Below are 21,886 nucleotides of genomic sequence, written 5' to 3' on the forward strand. Positions count from 1 at the left end.
GAAAGTTGGGACCTGAGAATTTATACCAAGAATCTAAATTTTGTAATCCCCTCAGGTGATTTTGGTGATTTACCAGACTTGGGAATCACTAAACTAGATTATTCCAAAATTCTCTTCTCGTTCTCTAATTTAACAATTCTTAGAACATGCAGAATATTTTCTTTAATGAATAAATGAGAATTATTTATAATTTGTAAAATGAATATGCATTGGTAGCACTAAAGTGCCAGCAGACCACCCGATTTCTTTTTTTAATAGTTAAAATATTTTTAACTTTTTTACTGAGGTAAGATTGACATACAGAAAAGCTGAACATATTAAAATTATGCCCTTTGATGAGTTTGAATATAAGTACACACCCATGAAACTGTCACCATCTATAATCCCAAAATTTTACTACCTCTAGAAGTTTCCTCCCTTCTTTTTTTATAAGAACATTTAACATAGAATCTATTCTCTAAACAAATTTTTAAGTATAAAATATAGTATTATTACTATGCGTACTATACTGTATAGTAGATCTCTAGGATTGCTCATGTTACATAAATGAAACTATTTACCCTTTGATCAGCACCTCCTTATTCCCCTTTCTCTCAGCCTCTGGCAACTGCCAATCTCCTCGGTGCTTCTATGAGTTCAACTATTTTAGATTCTTACATAAGTGGAATTCTTAGTATTTGTTCTGTGCCTGGTTTATTTCACTTAGCATAATGTCTTCTAAGTTCATTCATGTTGTAGCAAATGGCAAGATTTCCTGCATTATTAAAGCTGGTTAATATCCCATTGTATTTTTATACCATACGTTCTCTATCCATTCTTGTCGATGGACATTTAGATTGTTTCCATGTCTTTACTAATGTAAATAATGCTGCAGTGAACATAGGAGTGCAAATATTTCTTCAAGATCTTGATTTCAATTATTTTCGATATATACCCAGAGGGATTCCTGGATCACATTTTTGTATTTACTTTTTAACTTTTTGAGGAACCTCCATACTCTTTTTCCATAGTGGCTGTTCCAATTTACATTCCAACGTACTTTACAAATGATGGCATAAATTTGTCAGAAACAATTAGTCATCAGAGAAGTGCAAATTAAAACCACAATTCAAGACTACTACACACTCATCAAAATGGCTATACCGAAAAATGACAGATACACACATGCATACATGTATGCATGCATAAATACATAGATATTCACTTCTGTAAAAATACAGAGAGGTCCTTACTTTCATTCACAGCTCATGAATATGTAAGTTGGTCCATTCACTTTGGAGAACTATTTGGCAATATCTACTAAAGCTGAAAATATGCATAATTTATGTTTCAACAATTCCATTCTTAGATATGTATAGAATATAAGTACACACATGTGTTCTCCACAATACCTATGAATGAGTATATCAGAACAGTGCTATTTATAATATGCAAAAACTGAAAAAAACATAAATGTCCAACATCACCAGAATGCATAAATATATAGTATTCAAAACATTGAATACCGTTCATCAGAGACATTGAAAAAACTATAACTACAGAAAACAACATAGATAGCATAAATATAATTTGAGCAAAAGATGCTGAAAGTAAAAGAGTACACCTGGCATATTTTACTTATATGAAGTTTAAAATCATTATAAACTTTTAAATCAGGCATTACTGATTTATGGTTTTAAAAAATGATAGTAGTCACCTTTTTTTTGTATAGGAGAAAAAGGGAGCGCAAAGTGATTGGCAAGAGTACAAAGAGGATTTTTGTGGGTGCTGTTAATGCTCTGGTTTTTTTTTCCAATTACAGTTCACTTGATTTCTTAAATAGGTTAAAACTTTTCTTTCAAACTAGTTAATGAAAACTTTTTCTTAATGTGTCATGGAAAGAAAAACTTCATCTGGCCTGTTTCCCAATTATTAAATTTCCAAATCACTGAAATAAAAATAAATGAGACTTTACCATCTTAGAAAACCAGTATGATGAAAAATTTGTTTACACCGGGAGGTTTTATGTCATCCTTCAATCATTCATCCCCGGAACCAAAGTCCGTATGCTCACGAGCACACCCTCATACATACGCTCATACACGCACAAATGTGATACATGGTAAATGTTGGGCAATTACTGAGATGGAACAAAGGAAACCTTGAAATTCTATCTGCTTTTTCCCCTTATATTTTTCTATGCAAAAGTCTAGGAACTCAAATTAAAAGCATACAAATAATATTATTAATCATGACATACTCAGCTCTTTGTTTAAATTTCTCTAATTCTTTTCCTTTTAAATACATTACTTTGGTCAAGGTGGTGCTTAGATGAGAAATAAAAAGAAATATTTAAAAAAATATTAAAAGATTTGAAGAGAATATTAATTTTGGCTAAATGGTTTTCTATGTGAAGATCTTCTAAAAGTATACCGTGTTGCCATACGAAGGAACTCTAATTATTGCAGCAGAGCTACGTTTGTAGATTTTACCTAATCTAAAATTAAACCTGTAAGGCTCTGCTGGAATTATTTAGAAAAGAATAATTGAAACCCACTTTAGTAAATTAATTCAAATTCTCCTAATTTTACTTTTCTAGTTCACAAGGTATCTTTTTTTCATAATGTTTTTGAATTGAAGTTCACATACATCAAACAAATAGCATGATAATTAGAGTTTTCAATATCCAATACACATCATTATTATCTGTCATTATTGTCATTGTCACTATTGTAATTGCACATTGTAAAAAGAATGGAAGATTTCTACAGGAATTTTTCACATATATTACTTTCTAGGAGTAATTGAATAGTTGACATTGCATTTATATCAAAGTAAAATATGTGATGGTTTTTCTCATTTGTTTTGTTCTTAAGAAATACGAAATGTAGAGTAATCTCTATTAGACTCCTTTATATGGATCCAGATAGGTTCATAGTTTTATGTATTTTCCACATGTATTTTTTCTTATAACAAGGCTCAGAAGATAGCCAATGTAATTAAAGAGATAATTTTCTAAGAACATAGAATTATGAGATAACAACTGGGTAGTGAGGTCCTCTAAATTAGCTTGTGTTTATATACACGAACAGAACAAGAATCTCAGTGAAAAATATTACTTTTCTTTTTTTTAACTATTTTTATAAGTTTTGGCATGTTAAAATAAAGCCCACATTATATTTTTCAATACCTAAAGACTGATTAATAATAATTTACCTTAGAGTTTACATAGAACTTTCGCTTCATTGTTTTATGTAATTCTCATGACAGTCCTTTGAAGATGCAGGTCAGATAGTAATAGATATTAATATTAATAGTTTACTTAAAGATAAGAAAACAAGTCTCTAAGAAGCCAAGTAACTTACACAAAGTCACTCTGATGAAGAGCAAAATTAACACTAGAATCTGGATCATCTGGGTCTAAATCAGAAGTTATAGTAAAATATAAAAAAAGAAAATTGACTTTAAAGAAAGATTATGGTTCTGGTAGAGTTAGAAGGCTTGTGTCTGAACACTGTTACTGCCACTTTGTCTATGGGAACTTCTTCAGCTCTTTGTAGAATGGAGTTATCGTACCCACCATGTAGACCTGTTTTGAGAGTCTGCAGAGAACATGGTGAGAAAAACATTCAAATGTGTTTTGTTATTTTATGTGTTCTTTCTTCTGTATGAGGCTACTTTTCCCACAGTTTATCTTATTTTTGGTTTCTATGTGATTCACTTTCACAAGGTAGAGTTTTAAACTTTATGTAGAGTTAAATAATATTAATACTGTGTTGGAAAATAGAATAACAATGTAGAATCAAAATACTCTGAGTAAAATGCATAACAAGTTGAATGAATGATGCTATAAAAAATGCAAAAGATTTAGAACGTGTCATCATTCACTAAGGAGGCCATAGCAGACTCAAAGCACTGCTCCTTCACAGACGACACACAGCCAACGAGGGTGAGTGGAATTTTTTATATTTACTTCCATGTAAAAAAATTCTTCATCACAATCCCTGAGAAGGCCTGGACAGTTTAGAGATTTATCTTAGTTTATGTGGAGTCTTTCATTGCTCCTATGCTAGCTAGTCCTTTGAATCATGTCATTGTTGGCAGGGGCGAAAGCTGTTACCATTTGCCAACTGTTTGGTGGCTTAAATATTCATAGTCTCAGTCTAGTTTTTAGAAGACAGATGGCAATGACTGGCTCTTTGGGCAGAGAAGGCGAAGACTCTAGATTCTCTCCTCATCTGCAGAGATGGTCCATCTAAGTTGATCTTGAAAATCACCAGTGGGATATGCCCAGGGAAGCTTGACTTATCAATTAATAAAATGACCTTACAAACATATTTGAGTCATACATTTATCTCTTTTTGTCACTCATGAAACATATTTTAAAAGAAGTGCATTTATTAAATATTAAAAACGGATTTAATTATATTGCTGTGGTCACACCACCGCTTCAATGAGTTCTTTCCTCTGTGTCTAAACAGTAGATATTGGCCTGTCTGCCCCACCTGCTGACTGGCAGCACATAAATGTGTCATGTCACAACAGCCACAGAATCATGACTTCCAGTTGAACAGATCTGTCTATACATGGTAAAACTGACAACCTAAGAAGAATATTTGCTCTCATCCTGAGTTTTCTTATACTCACAGAGTAGTTGATTATTTGGGCTAATACAGTAAATAAAAATAGTCTTATATTAGTTCTATAACGAGGCATTTAGGAAGTTATACGGTGCATCAATTATGCATGTATCATTTCAAAATAAAGGAGAGTTCCTTACTGCACTGTTGCCTTAACTCCTCTTAACAAACCAATCATTAAAATCATTCAAATCCTCAAAATATAGAATTCTTTACTATTGTCTTGTTTTTGTCTCCTAACTATTGGTCTATAAAGCATATGGATACAGATTCAAAGTACTTGAAATTCAAAGAAGTTGTTTATTTGTTTGTTTGTTTCTGGCAAAATTAATATTGCAAGCTGATACCAAATTAGGCATTTTTCTTTAAGTGTGGCTCCCCCTGCTCATCAGTCTCTAATTGGAGTTTCTTCGGAAGGTATTTTTCCTACTGAGGCATACACAATGGCACCAGAGTTTCATTAAAAGAATTCTCTCGTTCCCTTCCTTCACATGGAAAGACCATTAACTGTATTAAGTTAACTCTCCGAATGTTAGGTTCTTAACCAACAAACAGTGCTTCTCCACAAGGGCATACTTCGCCAAGCGTCCTTGAATCTGAACGACGGCCTGAATATGTAATAATAGATTCAGAGCCATACTGTGGGTTGAGATCATATTTAAGAGGAACCTTTTTGTATTTATTGACTTTTTCCTTCAATCGTGGTTGTTCCGTTTCTTTCACCACCACCTTTAGCCTTTCAGGTAAATGAAAAGTTCAATTATATGTAAAGCAACCGTTAAATCAGCAGGCCCCTTGTGAGAGTCTGGGCCTCCCCTCCCTGCTCCAGTCTCAAGTGTGCTCAATCCGTTATTGTTTCTGAGGACGTACATCCATCAGGTCGAGTGTGCTGGCCAGGGTGCATCTTATAGCTTTTACTGCATATGAGATGTTGCAGGCCTGTTCTCGGGAACTGCCAGGCAGACTGGGAATCACAGTCACGGTTTATAGCAGCGAATTGCCAGCTCTGGATGGGTGGGTAGTCACTCCTTTCAGTGGTTGCCCCCTGGGGGAGAAGGTAGAAAAACAGAGGGAGGGAATTAGAGTGACTTTGCACAGTTGAGCAGGTTCATGCCGCTGGATCAGTGGTAAGCATTGGCAGGGCTCCACTCTGGGGAGGCTCAAAACAACCTCACAGTCTCATTTTTACCAATTGGTGCTGCTGTGCCTCCGGTGGTGCCCGGGGATAGGGCGGCGAGTGGTGGGGGTGAGGGGGAGCTGGAAAGGGGATGAAGGCAGAAGTCTCAGCTAAATTAAACAAAACATCTTCTTCATACTGGCTATCCCACTCCAGTTAGCCCTGTGCTACTAATTGTACCAAACTGGTATTTGAAGTTCCCTGGGTGATTAAAGAGTTGGCTCACAAACTCTCTGCATAACCTTAATTTTTTCAAGGTTCTTTGAGTGGAGAATGGCTTATAATAATGATTTTGACTAATACGATTTTTGACATGCAACTTTAATGCTTAACCTTAGTACAACTCCAGAGCATTTCATGTGTACTCAGCTGTAAAGAGTGATGATTTAAAGGGATAATATAAGAAAAAGGTCGTTCTAGAATGAACCTCTAACAAATTGCATAAAGGGAGCTTATTATTCCATGAGCGTGGGGATATGCCGCTCTTCTGATCATTTTTCTGCTTGGTTCAAAAAAATTGTTGAGACATGAATGGGAGAAGAAACAGGAAAAAATGAAATAGAAATCTGCAAGCAAGGAACATTCTTTTGATGGTTATGATTTCGTTGCCCTAAAAAGGCTCCACAATAATGTGGTTATTCATCTCCTCTTTTGTTTTGGGTGAAGAATTCGCTCTAACAAGAAAATGCTGTTATTGGTTGGAGGATTGCCTCCTGGGCCGGACCGCCTTCCTAGCAATTTGGTTCAGTACTACGACGATGAAAAGAAGACATGGAAAATACTCACAAGTGAGTGCCCTTCTTTATTTATTTACCCACCTATTTATTTCAGGTTAGCGCTGTCTTGAGAAATTCGAAAACATGGCTGATCAAATTAGACATTTTATTGATTTGTTACCCTTTGGAGGTCTGTTTATGGAGCACAGGGGCGTTAGAGTGAAAGACTAAATTAACATTGCAAAGGTGGGCAGTTTGATAGTCGAATAGGTCTAAATTAAAACTGGCCTAAAATTACTACACGAGTTTATGTTTCTGTGTGTGCAAAGACAGAGGGGGAGGACCGACTGAGATCTCCCAAAAGAAATTCTTCAGTTATTTTTTGTTCATCAAAAAGTAAAAGGTTGGCTAATAGCACTAGTAAATTTTCTCACATCAAAATGGTTGTTTAGTTCATTGTCTTGGTAACTAACATTCCTTCTGCTTTTTAGACATTTTCACTCATTAATCTTTAGTCTGTGGAACTGGGTCTTGAAAGAAACACCCACTTCTTTGCTCCATAGTTCTGATGCACATATATAATCGTGGCCTATCCCCGGCTGCATTAAATTGTGCTTGCAGACCTCCACCCCAAATCCTCCTGCTCCCCTCCTTAAAGGGTAATTGTATTTTACAGCAAACCTCTTGCCTTGGGCACTGAGATTTGGAACTTATTGTTATATTGGTTATGATTCCCAGTCTGACTCAGCCATGGTATCAAAAATCATCGTTTCTCGAGTGCAGCAGGCTGTGTGCACCAGTCCCCTTGTGTGCACAGTGGCTGCACTGGTCAATAAAACTAAATTTTAACTGTCAAAATTGCCTACAGCTGTATAGATAAAATAATAAATGAGCAATTTTGATCCATAAATCAAAGCCATACATTTAAAACCGACAAAAGCGAAAGTTAGATTTTCTCATTGCTTGTGTCTGTTAAGCGGTTCTATGTCTTATTGGATTAAAAAACAGATCATTTCCTTTCCTTTTACTGAAAGCCCTTTAACATAATAGAAACAGGACAACAATTTGCCCATAAGAGCAGAAGAGGAGCAAAGACATGTGAGGTGGTGCTTGAAATAACACATTTTGGAGCTGGCTTACCCCAGCGAAACCTGCAGTAGCATTGTCCAGGAGCTGAAACGAGAAAGCTCCCTGGACACCTATACACTGTGGTTGTAGTAAAGAAGTGGTGGAATAGTAGCAGCGAGATTAAAAAGAAGAAAGGAAGAAAAATAAGGTAAAGATGCCTTCTCAGGATTTTCATTCTCTTTCTGACAAAAATAGTGGCTTAAACATCTGAAATCATGACCAAGCTATACTTTAAAGATTCATCAGAAACTACAGCTAACGTAAAACTAAAGAATTAATTTTCTGACACTTGATCAGTATAAAAAGCCTACTACATACAATGAGATATGGATACTAGGAGGAAGAGAGAAGAGAGAGGAAGGGCAGAAGATTCTCAAAGAGAGATGACAGAGAAATAGAGGTTAAAGAACAGGGAAATAGTAGACCTAAGCAATAAATGATACGCAATTACAAATCCATCTGTTTTTCCAAGTATGTCAGGCCAGGTCAAATGTGCTACTTGTTTGAAGTCCTCCATCAAGGCAAAATTATTAAATTAGTGAAAATAATACCTACGAAAAGTCTTACGTTTATTTTAAATCATGTTCTGAGATGGAGTGATCATCTAGTTTATTAAAGTGTCCTAAACTGGGACACTTTAGAGCATAAAATGGCCATCTATTCATGATGCTGGGCCAGCAGCTATAGACTGGAACATATGGTCACCTACTCAAATTTTTCTCATTGCCTGATATAATCCTTTACCTAGAGGGATGTAGTAAGAAAGCATGAACTTGAAGCAGTGGACCTGGGTTCAAACCCTTGTCTACAAACTTGAGCAAGTCATATAAATGTCCTAATTCTTGGGTACTTCAATTAGTTATCATCTTTTGAGTACTATTAAAATAAAATGTGTTTATACATCATCTAGTATATCATGTGAACTCAATAAATTGCAGGTGCCGTTGCTATTATTGTAACACCACCACCCACGTTAGCATAAGAACTGCACAGACTTTTATAGTTTAGAGGCATCGGTCAACTCAAGCTTTCCATACAGAGGGTAGACAAATTATACTGCAACAGACACAACACTGTGACCCACTGCTTGAGAGTGGGGAGCCTATTTTCCAGTTTTCAAAGGTTGGATGTAATGACCTACAGACGAAGAAGTAAAGATAAATGAGTATCTGTTGACTTCATTCACCACATTTGAAACTGAAAGAAATAAAGACATTGATGTATAGAGAAGTTCTCATAATGTGAACATATTCAAAGATCTTGAACTTTTTTCCTATATTCAGGCATACTAATAACTTTGAAATAAATGTCTTCTTATACTCTTCCTTTCACTGAGACTTGTACTTTTAAACATAGAGTTTAGTACCTTCTGGACTATGACTACATGGCCCCAAATGAAGGAAGGCATATTTTTCAGGTTTGTTGGAAAAGTATAGACAGTTTATCTGAATATTTCTGCTAGTTCATATTTTTTAATTAAGGCATCTTATTTGGCAAAGTTGACTAAATAAATCAGCTAACTGAATGGTTTCCACACTATTTGGGCCATCTAATAATAAATGAAGAAATGTTTCTCATTGGAATAAGAAAGTATCCAAATTCTCCCAAAATCCCATGAAACATTAGGGATAGCAGAATTTCCCACTGCCATTCTTTAGATCCAGAAGAACTGCTGAACTAATTGGCAGGGAGGTGAGGATGACAACTAATGCCAGGAGACAAATCCTGCTTTGGGGTCTGCCTATTTATTGAATGACTGTGTCCATATAAGCTAACAAATGAGCTAATGAGCAAAAATCCAAAACCTGAGGGTAGCTGGAGCCTCTGAATCTTAGAATCCTTTGCCCACTTGACTTGAGGAAACATTTCTCAGCCTGTCTTATACAAATGCTTCTTTTAATAACAGGCAAGAGCCCAGATACCTGCTTATGGAAGCCTCTCTACTCACACTCATTATAGAATTAAAAGGAAGACCAGTCTTAATTTTTCCTGCATATTATCTTGTTATGTTATTTGTATTCTAGAAACACTATAAAAATAATAATAATAAACACTTTAATAATAAATTGAATGGAGTGGAGGTGAATGGAGGTGAAAAAGTGGGTCTATGTAACATAAAGAAAATTCAACAGTCAGCCAAACAGTGGTTCGATCTACTCAAACGACAATGGGAACAATTATTCTCATGGAAAAGACTGTTTTGGTAACATACTGGCACAGACTGCATTTTTATCCTCCTTTTTGAAAAAAATTATTTAATATAACATTATAAAATTAATGTTAAGAGTCATGAAAGAGCTCCCCTGTCTCTTTCAGAAAAAGTATTGACAAATAACATGTAAAAATGACTATAAAGTCCTTTTGTAAATGTGAAGTGTTAAGTAATAACAATAAAATTGGCATTGTTTTTCTTGTGGCTATTAATAATAAAAGGGAAGTTGAAATGCACTTTCATTCATTTTTATTTTACAGTACTGCTTTTCTTGCATTTCTCACTCCTGCACGCAGTCTCCCGTTTCATTCTTAACTTATTAGAAAGCAGTACAGGAGACATGAATACTAAAATGGCCAATGCAAAACATGTGCCTCCTGCATATTGCAGGCCCTAAATCCTTGGTGCAAAGATCAAACAAAACAATTTTCGTGGTTATCATGTACTTTTTATAATGTGTTTCTTACATATCACAGTTTTTATGAAGTCCACATGTGAAAGCAGCTTTTATTTCTCTCCAAGAGACAGCACTGAGGAGCTGTCGTTTCTATTCGTGTCCCCATTGACCAAGTTCTTTACTGGCAGGTAAAGGTGTTTCCCAAGACCTGACTTCCTTTGTCCTCCATTTCAGATAAGAGATTCTACTTATTAGGTGCTTCTTATTGCTTTCTGTGAGCGATGATAGAAAAAAGGATTTCAACATATAGATTTATCCTTCCATGTGCCAGTGATGACTTCCCACTAATAATGCTAGAATGAAAATTAGAAGGACTAAATTAGAAAGGCTTGTTTCTTCTTTTGGCCACTCTAAGTTCCCTTTGTTAGAGGTAGGGGGAACTGCTTTTTTTCTCTTTCTTTCAGTTGATTTACAACTCTGTCCTCTACTTGGTAGTCCTAAGATTTGTATTTTTCAGTCATAGAAAATGAAGGAAACTGTTGTGCAGAGGTGTCCTGGCTTGTCTCCTCTGGTCCATGGAAGGTGTTTAACATGATCCCATCCATGCAGTAAGAGTCCTGGGGCTGGGCGTTACTGATTTCTTTTAGGAGACACAAAGATCAAAAGATCGTGTATTCTTTATACTTTTTTAAAAATATACTTTCCATAAATGTGGAAGGAATAGTACTGAGAAAACAAATGTTATAGAAGATATTGAACTTCAGTTCCAAAAGGTAAATGTAGGTTTGATTATATTCAATATCTGAGCAATGGAAAATGGTTTAATCGCTGATTATTCAAGGAATACTAATCCTGCACACCAACATATTCAATTGGAATTCTTTCCTTGGTCCTTCTGTTTCTCGATTTCAGTTCATTTCTCTTCTTTGGAAATGTCTTGGGGGGAAGTCAGGTTAAGCAAAAGCTAATAATCATTTCTTATGATTATGTGTTTAGAAGAAAATAAAGAAGTTCATTTGAGGGTTTTATACCCATGAGTTTCCTTTATTCATATTATCTTTATTACCAAGAACCAAAACTCATAAATTATTTTATTTTATTTGGTTTCTAGACAAGTAGGTAGAGCCCATAAATAGTGCATTTCTCATTTAGAAAAACCTCAGAAAATGATGAGGTCCTCCCAAAATGACTCTGAAAATGCCTAGGAAGAATTTAGACTTACTTAGAGACCTCATTCCTTCACGTAGCAAGCAACAATTGAATGCCCACTCTGAGCCTGATGGTAGAATGTGAATAAAATCATCTCTTCTCTAGAGAATCTAAAGAGACAATTACAATACAGTGTGCTAAGGGATATACATAGGGGAAGCTCAGCGTACTATAGGAGTACAGAAAGGGGCCCCTGATCTAAACATGGTAGGTCAAGGAGGCATTCCTAGAATTGACCTTCTGTAAAACTGAAAAAATGGGTAGGAATTATCAAGGCGAAGAGGTAGACAAAAAAGTATTTTAATAGCAGAGTCTGGTACTGAAATGCCAAAAGGCAAGAGAGAGTTGATGCCTTCTGGAAACTGAAGTGAACTGATGTATCCACAGGAGAGTCTGAGATTGGGGAAGTACGTGGTGGGTCTAGAGAGTTAACCAAGAACCATACTGCATGGGACTGTTTCAAGGAATTGTTAAGATAGGTTCAAGAATTAAGAATTTGAGAGTAGAGATTGCCCCTCTAATTTTTGTTTTCAATGTTAGTGAAAACACAGTGATCTAAAGATTTTTTTTGTAAAAACATGATAGCTTCTCTGTCTTAGCTTGGAACTTTTTATTTTAGTTCATGGAGTAATTGTTTCCATGACTTTGGACAAAAAAAGAATGAGAGAGAATTGTGTTTGGATGTTTTAAATATGTTAGCATCTAATTTACCTTCAATGAGCTCAATTCTAATTTGAGATACATGGCTGCACATTGCTATATATCTTGAATTATTCGCTACTGTGTATTCATGCACCGGTGCATTAGCGGATTTTTCATAGATTTTTTTATAAAAAATATGTGTGGTGGTTACCCCAAATACTGTATTTCAGCTAAGTTGGAGTCTAAAAAAACCACTTGACTTTATTCCTGGTTTTTACCTTCCTTGAATATAGCAATTGCTTTTTCTCCATAGAAAAGCATGTGTACAGATAATTTTGATGCCTTCTTTACACACAAACTGTGGTATTTGCTACTGCGTCTGGCATGAAAGAAGTATGAGTCATATGAGCTGCTTGAATTTGCTCCATGTCATTCTTAGGCAAATTGCAGATTAAGTCTGGCAAACCATTAAATGTAAGTACTAAAAGATTAAATGATCCCCTTGCCCAGCCCCCTCATTTTACTCATTCATTTTAGTCATTCAACAAACATAATTGATATCTTCTAGGTAGCAAGTATTGTTCTAAATATAGAGGATAAAATGCTGAGTCAAAGCAAATACCATCATACCTTCACTAAGCTTAGAGTTTAGTAGGTGAACCAGCATTAATAAATAATCCCAGATAGCAATACAAAATGTGATAGTACTCTGAAGGAAAGGTATCAAATATATAATATCTTGTAATAGAGAGAACTAGTCATGGAGAATATCACCAATGAAGTGGTATTTGAGCTGAGAACTTAAGGTTGAGAAGGAGTTAGCCAGGTGTCAGTTTTGAGAGAAGATTGGTTCACCTTAGTTAATAGCAAATTCTAAGTCTTTGCAGAAAAAAGGTGCCTGGCTGAACTTACAGGGAGGAAGAGAAATATATGACAGGCAGCTGAAGACTTTAGCAGAAACCAGACCATGTAGGCACTTTTATGGCAGGTTCATAATTTTGGCTTTTACTTGAAGTGACTGAACGAAAGGTTGTGTCATATGCAGAGTCACATGATGATTTAGTGGCAGAATGAGGAATAGAGCAGTCGTCACTGTATTTCCATCAAACAGTGCTGCCTCACACGCCACACCAATCTGTCTCACCAACAAGTGCTATTAGTTGAGAGTTCAAGCAGATGAATGAGATTTAATCTGTACTGACCTATTTCACCCATGAAAATATAAATGGATCCAATATACTTGGCCAAGTACCATATTCATAGAATGGAACTAGAATAGATTAATTGAAAGAATATTCTGCCCCTAGAGGTCAAGAATATAATCTTGGTTTATGGACTAAACTGAGAATTATAATGTGTAAATTTTGCATTTAAGATTATCGACAAGCTATAATGCAATGCAAAGTTTTTGACATTTTAATTCTGTCTTTGAAGCAATGTCAAAATGAAACAACACACACACACACACACACACACACACACACATCTTTTGGGACAGATAGATCTAAACTGAAATACAGCCTCAGACATTTGCTGACTATGAGACGTTAGGCAGGCTGTTTTCTCTGATCCTTCTCATCTGCAAAGTGAATATAATTCCCCTTAGAGTTATTGTGAGAATTAAATGATACAAACAAAGTTCTAGGCTCAATATCTGGAACATAGCATTCCTCAATAAATTTTCATTTTATTGTAGTCTATTTTGCATTCTTTCATAACCAAACAGGAAACCAAAAGTCTGAATCTTGTCTTTTGTTCTTATCATCAAGAATTTGAGAAGGAAGACACATCTTTTATTCAGAATGAAATTTCTGCTTATTTCTAGCGTGAACCTTATATGTATCAGTCAGGAAGGGCTAGATTACGCTGTGGTAACAAACAACTCTAAAGTATCAGGGTATTAAACCAACAAAAATTTTATTTCTCACTCATACCACATGTCCAGCATAGGTCAGCAGAGGGCATCTATTCATCAGAGTCATTCAGGGACGGATCCAGGCACGTGGGGATCCATCTTAACATGTATTTCTACCACGAAAGAAGCAGGAAGAAAACTGACCTTCATCATCTTGCACTAACTATTAAAAGTGATATTTATTATTTCTGCTTGGTCACAGGACCACACCCCATTTCAAGAAGGCAGGGATGTGTAAACTTACCAGGGTTCAGAAGGAGGAAAATCAGAGTATTTGATGAACAACACAATGTGCCTACTGTAATCTGTTCTACTAAGCATCAGATATTCTAGGTACTCTCCTTGCTATGCTCAAAGTATACTCACTCCTCCTCCCAAGAGAAGATCACCCCAAATCATCAAGCTCAGTGTTGATCTCTGGGTGATGGACAATCATCTCAGTATTAGGTTCATTTGAGACTCATTTTGATCTGGAAACAAACTAAAAACAAATGATCCGGTCTCCTCACACATAATGCACAGTAATAGATTAGGGACAGAATCAATTTGGAAAAAGCAAAGCAATTTAGCAATCCCACCAAATAGACATTTTGAAGAGTGCCTATCTAAGATTGCGTTCCTTGATTGGGACTCTCCCTAACTCTGCTCATTGTCTCTGGTTCTCCATAGCCCCTGGCTCCACTTTATGGGAGATTCTTCTTTTTTTCATTATCTTCCTTGGCCATGCATGAAGTAAACCTGAGAATATGCTCTTCCTGAGAGTGGAAGAGTTTTCTAAGTACATTTCATGTCTGTAGACATTTAGGGGACAATGGTTATCTCAAGTCTCTAATTGTCACAGCCTCTTTTAGTCCAGGCTTGTGGGTCTTTGGGCAATCAACCATCTGAAAAAATTAGTTTTCTTCTTATGTTTCCATCTACTCCATGGCCAGTGATCATGTCCATAGTTCTTTTCTAATATATTTCTTAGATTGCTTTTTCCTTTGCTTTCTTGTCCCCATTCCCTCCAATACAATGCTTTCTCTATATATTCATATATTTACCAGGCTTTAATGGAACAGCTCCCTTTTTACTCTTTTCCCTGAGTTAAAAGAGTTTACTGGGTATCTCACCCTTTACTGAAACTTTCTTCTAAGACACTCTAACACAATGAAATTACACTGAAAGCCATACCTTAGTTTAGTCTTTGTCAGTAGCTGAGTTTTAGTTTACCTTTTTGGTCAAAATTCTTCACATTTTGTATATAAGGCACAAAACCAAAATCTTTAACTAATGAAATTGAAAAATATTGCTTCTTCCAATGCTGCGCACAACTAGGTTTCTGGACTTTATTTCCTTTCAATTCTGCTTATAAATGAGCCAATTTTTTTATGAGATCATCTTTTTTTTTTTTTTTTTTTTTGGTAGATCTTGCCAAATGCAGCCAACAGCAACCAATACACATTATCAATGTTCTGTTTTCCAACTACTTCCTTTGGAGGTAGACGGTCATTAAATAACTGATTAGCTATCCAGGTAAGAGCAAACCACAGTTTTCCCAAGTGTTTTTCCATACCATAATGTGTATTTCCATCTTTTCACTCTTTAACATCAATTTCCTTATCATCAGCCACTGGGCACTCTTGGTACCAATGCCTGAACCAGTCAGATTAAGCTAGGCTAGGCTAGGTTGTCCTAATGACAATCCCAAAATCTTAGTGGCTAATGTAAGTAAATATTTATTTATTTCCATGTAACATGTCTACGGTAGGTTAACTGGGGTCTCTGTTCCCCATTTTCTCATTCCAGTACTCAGGATTCATGGAAACGCCACTATTTGGCATGTCACTATTGCCGTGGGAGGGGAGAGGACAACTTCACACTGACTCATTAAGCTTCTGCCCTGAATTAACATATCTTATTGTCAAAAATAAATCACTTGGCTACATCTAATCTCATTGTGGGTAGGGAAGTACAATCTTCCCAAGCTCTCAGAAGGAGAATAATCAAAATATTGTTTAATAGCCCTAATGATTACAACAGTGCACCCTTATGTTCAACAAATAATTTGCTTCACTCTTTTTCAAAGTCACATGCAATATATTCTTGCATCTCTGAGCATTTGTAAGTCAGAAGAGAGAGCTGCTCCATGCATCTTTCTTATCTCTTCCTGCATCGGTGTGACTTTACTGTCAAGACTGATCTTTATTCAGAGATTAGATGTCTTTATATTAAAGGTAAAGTTTTAAAATGCATTCCAAATATTATAATGCATTTGGGGTGGAATTTTTCAAATTTGACTCTCTTCAAATAGTTTAAATATGCCTGAGTTCACCATTTCTACTGTTTATTATATGTAAACTATTATATATCTATAATACAGTTATACAAAAATGTATGTAGAAATAAATTATATAGCTACACGTAACTCCCATAGAACAGAATGGATTTTACCATTTAGAAACACCTTGTTAAAAAAAAAAAAAAAAAGAATTGAAATGACTTTCACAATTACAACAAAAAAATGAAAAGATAATTGGAGTGATTGATTATTATATGCAAATACCTCCATCAGAATAAAGGAATAATTAAGGCAAAGTGCAAATAAGCAAACTGCTTCTTTTCGGATCCATGAGATGACTCTGTGGTGGAGTTAGGAACCAGATTTGTATTTCTGGACTGTCTTGCCATTTAGAAATTTTTATTTTGTGTTTCATACACAAAATGACTCCTTTACTGGAGAATGATCACTCTATGACCATATCTTTATATGTATTAATTATATTGCTTTGGATGGAGCAAACAGTTGTGCTTCATAGATGATGCCTTAAGGGTCTGGCCACGTTTAGTTGGCATTAAAAATGGTTTTGTGAAAGGGGAGTGCTGAGCAGACACTTTCTTACCTTTCTGTCTGGATGTCAAGGCAAACTACTACTCCTTACAGTGTGTGCTAACTATTAATCCTACTTACATGCCTCGTTTGGTCATTAAGTCTTAATTTCTTTTTTAAAAAAATTAAGATTATATTTCAGTTGTTTAGCAAGAACAATAATCATTGTGAATTTCAAAGACAAATCTTCCCACATTTTTATGTTGAGAACGCAAAGCACTTTCAGAAAATCCTACTGCTAAGGCAATGATGTATCACTTTCACTTTCATTATATGTTTTTAATCAGAGCGTGACTTCACACTAGACAAAGCGATGCTTTATGCATGGTCTCACTTGTTTTTGCTAAAATCTTTTGACATGATTAATTTTACTTTAATGCTTTTGTCTTGTTGTAATGGTAAGGATGATGGGTATAAACCAGGCAAAAATACATGCTTTTCTATTATAATGCCTCTGAGCATTAAAAATATCTTAGATAAAAAGGAAAAAAAATCACAGGAGACTGGTCCGACTGGAATTAAATTTCTTGCTACCTGAACACAGAGTACATGAGATTAAAAAAAAAGATTCAGTCATTGTTTTTAGTTTTATTTTTGGTATTTTTATAGCAATTTATTCATCTGTATGATTAGATCTGAAAAGGAGGAGAGATTGTAAGTCACGTATTTCTTGATCTCATTTGTCGCTTTGTAGCATTTACCTCCTTCACAGTATTAAGGGACCAAAATATTAACCAATTCAGTACGAGATATATCTCAACCACATCAAAGTAAAGCCAGCCATACCTCTCCATGGCGATGCCTGGCATTGGATATAAGCTGGTTTTCGGCTGTACTAATTTTCAGTCTAAAAGAATTGAATACAATATCCTCTGTCCAAATTATAGAACAGCAGTGATGTAGATGACTTTAAGAAGAAAACAATAGGCCATTCAACAAGTGAGACCAGCCTTGTGAACAGCTGTCAAAGTATCAATTCTACCATATTCACTGTTTCTTTTTCTTTTTTAATAAATGATGGGGTTGCTTGCCCATATTACAAGAGTATGAGACCTTTCTTTTTCCTACACACCCTATCTGTTTTATATGCCTTCTAAATAAACCTATTACAATAAAAATATCATCTAACACTGTCCATAGAACTTTATGCAACTGTATCTGCTCAGTCCCATAAGGCAGCCACCAGCCATGTAGCTATTGAGTATTTTAAATGTGGCTACTAAGAAAGAAACTGAATTTCTAATTTTATTTCATTTTACTAGCTTTCCAATTAAATAATCCCCTGTGACAAATGGCTTCTGTATCAATGGCACAGCTCTACATGGCAGAAAGCTGTGTGATATGTTCTCATTCACTTAAGAGAGCTGTCTTCCACCCCAACTCTGCTAGCCCAAATCTAGTCCCCTTTAAGCAAGGAAAAAAATAGGTTACTCCACAAAATAACTAAATTCAAAGAACACTCAATGAACTACATGTGAGCTTTCTTCTAGATACTGGGGTTTCACCTTTTGCTTTCTCATTCTCTCTTTCCACAAATCCCCACTTTTTCATCTAGGTTACCTGGTATATTCATTTTGGGGAGCCATCATAACAAAGTGTCAAAAACTGGGTAGCTTAAAACAATAAAAATGTCTTCTCTCACAGTTCTAGAGGCTAGACATTCAAAATCAAAGTGTCAGCAGGGCCATGAGCCCTCCAAAGATCCTAGGGGAGAATACTTCCTTTCTTCCTCCTAGCTAGTGGCTCTTGACAATCTTTGTTATTCTTGATTTGTAGCTTTATCACTCTAATCTCTGCCTTGTTTTCACATAGCTTTCTTCCCTGTGTCACTCCTCTGTGTCTCTGTGTCAAAATCTTCCTCTTGTTTCTCTTATAAATACATCTGTCATGGACTTGAGAGCCTACCCTAATCCAATATGATCTCATCTTAACTTGATTACATCTGCAAAGACCTTATTTCCAAATAAATTCACATTTACAGGTGCTGGGGGTTAGGATTTAAACATATGTTTATGGGAGACACAATTCTATTCACTGTACCTAGCAAATGACACATATAAGCAAATGACACACATAAGGAATAACACTACAAAACAAACGGCTATTAGACATTGTGTGTGAGGCACACATTCTAGGCATTTCACTTGCATTTATTCATTTAATTCTTACAACAACACTCTGATATTGGGAACTATGATTATTTCTACTTCAGATGAAGAAATGGAGGCACAGAGACATTAAGTAATTTTTTCAAGGTCACACAGATGGTAAATGACAGAGCCAGAATTTGTACCCGAATAAAGCTCCAGAGCCTGCACTCTTTTCTGTTTCATATTACTGTAGTAATAACAGAGTATGTATTGTAAAAAGAGTTAAAGGTGAAGCAAGACTAGACAGAGGGCTTCAGCATTTTATGCTGAATAAAATGGAATATTCTCTACACAAATGGGATATATTAATATCTTAAATATGTGTTTATTTGTTGAACCTTCCACTACCCTCTTTGTTATTAATTGAAGATTAAAGGAAGGGTATTGTACTGGATTATTTCTCGGTGAAAATTATTTTAGAATGAGGTGATCGTCCCTTCCAGGGGACTTGCAAATCCTGCCACTGCTCTCTGTGTGTACCTGCTCACTTGCAAAAATCAGAGTTGTAAGTTCCATGTGCCCAGACATGATTTCTTTAAAGAAGGAAAAGCTGTGCATTTATGTTCTCATGGTTGTTTGTTTTATCTTATACTAATGAGGCCAGGGTACTCCTTAGTCTGTGGTACATTGGCAAACCTTAGACCTTCGTTTCCTGTTCCTTCATAAAGTTGTTTGAAGATTTTCATTACCATAATCATAAACTTTACCAAATATCAGTAGCTGCTCTTGTGTATGCATAAACATTTTCTAGGATTAAATTATTTCTTCCACTTTAGAGTTTTCATTTAAAAAAAAATAATAAAGCATCTTTTTTTGTCTTTATTCTTGTCAAAAATCCAAGTCATTCCCCACCTGAGCAATAATCAAAAGACATGTGTACAGATGAATTAAAGAGAAGGGCAATGGTTATTTGCTTCCAATCTTATTAAATTTGCAAGAGTTGATATTCTATATTGTGTTTGTCACAAATACATGTAAATAGGTATCTAGATCTAATTCAGAAAAAAATTCATGATGGTTCTCATAATTTATATGTATCTCTAATGTCCAGTTAATTTGCTAATCTCAGCATTGGGATTTCTTCTTCCATACTTTACTTCAGTTTCAGCTTTGAACTGAGAGCTTGAATAGACATGGGTTCAAGGCGAAACCAGAAGGGCGGCACTACCAAACACCTTACTTGATGGAATACTCTTTCTTGACCTCTGGGAAATTTTGAATTTTCTCATACTCGGTTTTAAAAAAGAAAAAAAAACAGAAACATAAACTATATATCTCTTTAAGAAGCTGCTTTGGGGTTTTTTTTTGGTTTGTTTCCTTTTTTACCAAATAAAGTTAAGTCATTTACAAATATGATCGCCAATGCCTGATTCTATCATGGGCTGAGGAAAGCCAAGGATGAGATTTCAGTTCCTTTTACAGCTCAGCTAACTTGGTATAGAGAGAATTCTTTTTCCAAATCACTTACCAGTTCCATACAAGCATTTGTGACTGTTGGTAATGGAAGCCTGTTATAAGAGAGGATGGAACAGTGCAAATCCATTAATGCTACTGGAAAATAATAGGACATTTATTTTTTGCTAAAAGTAGGTTAGTAGCATCATCCTCATGCATGTTGCTTCCTTAAGCAGAACTGATGGGGGCAGGGAGAGTACAAAGCAGTACCTTCCAAGGTCTTCTATGTTTCACTTGTTTGCAGTGTATAATGTGTTACTTGACAGAATGCAAACACATGATTATAAACATATTTCCCAGATTAAATAAACAGCATAAAAAAGACTTTTGAGAAAAACCTGTAAGTAGTAGTTTTCTTTGCTGGAGTCAGCAAACTTTTCCTATAAAGGGCCAGATAGTAAATATTTTGGGTTTTGCAGCTTTAAGGTCTCTGTCATAACTGCACAACTCTACCATTATAAATGAAGGCAGCCATAGACAATACAAATAATAAGAATGGCTGTGTTCCAATAAGACTTTATTTATAAAAATAAATGGAGGGCTGGATTTTATCTGCAGGCTGTAGTTTGCCAACCTCTACACTCTAATCTAAGGACATATCTGTTAGTCACAAATCACACCACTTGGTAGTATAACAATACTTATCTTGGTAATCATAACTTACATTTATTAGACTGACTAAGCCCTGTACAATGTTCGCTTGTTTAATCCTCACGACAATTCTCTGCTGTAAATTCAACTATGACTCGCATTTTATAGTGCGGGAACCAAGGCATAAAGAAGTAAAATAACTTGCCCAACACCATGAGAAAGAAGCAAAGCCAAGATTCAAACTCAGGTAGTCTCGCTCCAGAGATCACGCTCTTAAGTCACAAGCAACGCCGACGCTCAGGGAATGTTTTGTGACCTTTCTCTTTAACTTCAGAGATCGACTCTGTTCTGCACATAAATGAAACACTTTCTCTGCCAGCAATGTGAGGCAGACATTATATCTGCCTTGTCGACTAGCTCCACTCGCCTGCCTAGCTCACAGGACATACCCCACAGATACTGTGCAAATGTTGAATCAGGGGATTCACTCTCACACTTGCCAGGGCCAGTACCAAAAGTAGCTAAACGGCTGCCTCATTACCCATGGGGTCCTCCAGGAGGTTAAATACTGCTTATGCTGAGACAATGTCAGCCTTTCAAAGATATGTCCAACCCTTTAATGTGTGTAGTTAGATTTTTCTGCTTATCTTAATTCTATCTTTGAACTTGCAAATGTCTGTTCCATAAACCAGCCTCTTTGCAGACTATACATGCAAAAGAAGTAAGGGATAAAAAGACAAAGTAGGGGAGTTTTGATTTTGGCAACACTGAAAAGGTAATGACATTTTAATTGAGCACTTATTATG

General features: G+C 35.7%; 1 protein-coding gene across 3 annotated transcripts in view; it reads left to right on the forward strand.

Moving 5' to 3' along the window:
* The window catches only part of KLHL14 (kelch like family member 14), a 113,607-nt gene that overhangs the window by 45,356 nt on the left and 46,365 nt on the right, over nucleotides 1-21,886 (forward strand). For all 3 annotated transcript variants that reach the window (XM_039843783.1, XM_039843775.1, XM_039843793.1), the window contains exon 3: nucleotides 6,463-6,584. In XM_039843783.1, the coding sequence (XP_039699717.1) occupies nucleotides 6,463-6,584 (122 nt within the window). The remainder of the gene's footprint in view (nucleotides 1-6,462; nucleotides 6,585-21,886) is intronic.

This window comes from Pteropus medius, unplaced genomic scaffold (genome assembly GCF_902729225.1).
Source record: "Pteropus medius unplaced genomic scaffold, Ma_sr-lr_union100, whole genome shotgun sequence".
In the NCBI taxonomy this organism is placed as follows: Eukaryota; Metazoa; Chordata; class Mammalia; order Chiroptera; family Pteropodidae; genus Pteropus; species Pteropus medius.